General features: G+C 41.4%; 1 protein-coding gene across 1 annotated transcript in view; it reads right to left on the minus strand.

The window, feature by feature from the left end:
- The window catches only part of LOC101848540 (DNA damage-binding protein 2), a 26,957-nt gene that overhangs the window by 8,265 nt on the left and 16,904 nt on the right, over nucleotides 1–1,788 (minus strand). The window contains exon 7 of the mRNA XM_013087147.2: nucleotides 1,160–1,302. Within this exon, the coding sequence (XP_012942601.1) occupies nucleotides 1,160–1,302 (143 nt within the window). The remainder of the gene's footprint in view (nucleotides 1–1,159; nucleotides 1,303–1,788) is intronic.

Below are 1,788 nucleotides of genomic sequence, written 5' to 3' on the forward strand. Positions count from 1 at the left end.
GGGGGACCCTTCCGCCTTGGCTTTCTTCTTCAAAGCTGTGATGTCATAATCGTGGTCACTATTTCAGATGACGATGACTATACAAGTAACATACTATTGCTCAGGTATGACAATGACAGAATATTTATGTCACAAGACAGAGACAGACAAGACAGACAAGCATTTTGTCAAAAAGCAGAATAGACTTGAATAATAATAAGTAAAACGTGCCGACAAAATGAGTTAGTTTAGTTTTAGTAGAGGTTTTACGGCGTTCGCAACTGCATAAGGTCATATGAGCGCCAGAAGATTAGAGGTGTTACAAGAAAGTAACATAAAAAAGAAGAAGGGGAGATAAGGACGATAGATGGTCGATAGGAAAAAAGGAGCAAAATACACCAGAGCTCCCGCCAACCACCCACCAAAATGAGTTACTTCTCGGGTTCAAGCCTCAAGGAAATAGATACATCACGCTTATAGCTGAACTTTTTACAATTTATAAGTATGAGATAATAAAAGACAGTTTATAATTAAAGAATATGGCATCAATAGAAAATCTACAAATTTGACTCTAATGTCGATTTTTTGCCAATATCTCCATTTGTGGATTAACAGAAAGTAACCCATTTTGTCAGCACACCTCACATATACTAGACTGGGCACTGTCACGGCCGCCACTCAACCTTTGCTGTCCATAAAAAACTGCTGCGTTGCTGCGCACCACAGACACTCACATGAAGGGCAGAACACAAGTCTTGCTATTATTAAGTATGTCAATAGCTTTCTCCTATATGCCCTTCGTTTGGTTCTAAACAGAGTCAAAAGGTAAGCTCCACTGAAAACTGGAATAACGTCAGGAGCGCCCTGGTCTTGGATTATATAAACAAGTCACAATGGAAGGCAGTTACAACATTTTCCTCATATGACAATACTCAAAAGATAATAAAACATTTTTTGAAACAGGGTGTCCAGGCGAAATGTTCTGTACTACTGCCTTCCATAGACTTGATCCATCAGTGCATACAAATTTTTTTAATTTAAGCCTCTGCCAATTTCTCGAGGCTGTTTGAGGGAGACCGACACAGCAGTAACGTGACCCTCACCCTCACCTTATCGCCAAATTCCCTGAACACCGGGGGGAGGGGGTGCGATAAAATAGTCTTTAGAAAAAAGAATTGACCTTTATGGGTGTCAGATGCTGGAAGAAGCGGTGCGGATGCTTTATCCTCGTCTCCAGGTGCCACAGCGGAGCTCGGTAAACTCGCAAGTCGTCGAACTGGTCAGTGGTGAGAAGTCGGCAGCCATCAGTCAGACTGAAGTAGGCTGGAAGGGGGGAGCAGGGTGCAGACGTTTTACAAACAGGTCAAGGCCTCATAATACTGTTGTTTGAGTTAAAGGGAAACACACCAACAATACAATGGTATGTTTTATTTTTAGTTATACTACCAGTTTTTACGGCACTTGCAATACAATATGATCAAATAAGTGCCGAAGATTAGAGGTGTTACCAGAGAGTTTACAAACACAAGCAAGAGAGCAAAGAAATAAGACCTAGCAATGACGTCCTCCACTCAACCGTCACCAATGTTTCACAATGACAATTCATTTAGTAGTAAAAGAACCTCACAAACCAAAGAGCGGACTCTAATAGTCAAAGCAGACTTTGTTTTGTTTTAGTAAAAGTTTTTCGGCGCTCGCAACTGCATAAGGTCATATAAGCGCCAAGAGGTGGATGTCAACAGAGAAGTCCAAATGGGGAATCAGGCTTACTCGTCTCACCTCTCTAGTTTCAACAGCACAAAGTCTGCT

This window comes from Aplysia californica, unplaced genomic scaffold, assembly GCF_000002075.1.
Source record: "Aplysia californica isolate F4 #8 unplaced genomic scaffold, AplCal3.0 scaffold00551, whole genome shotgun sequence".
Lineage (NCBI taxonomy): Eukaryota > Metazoa > Mollusca > Gastropoda > Aplysiida > Aplysiidae > Aplysia > Aplysia californica.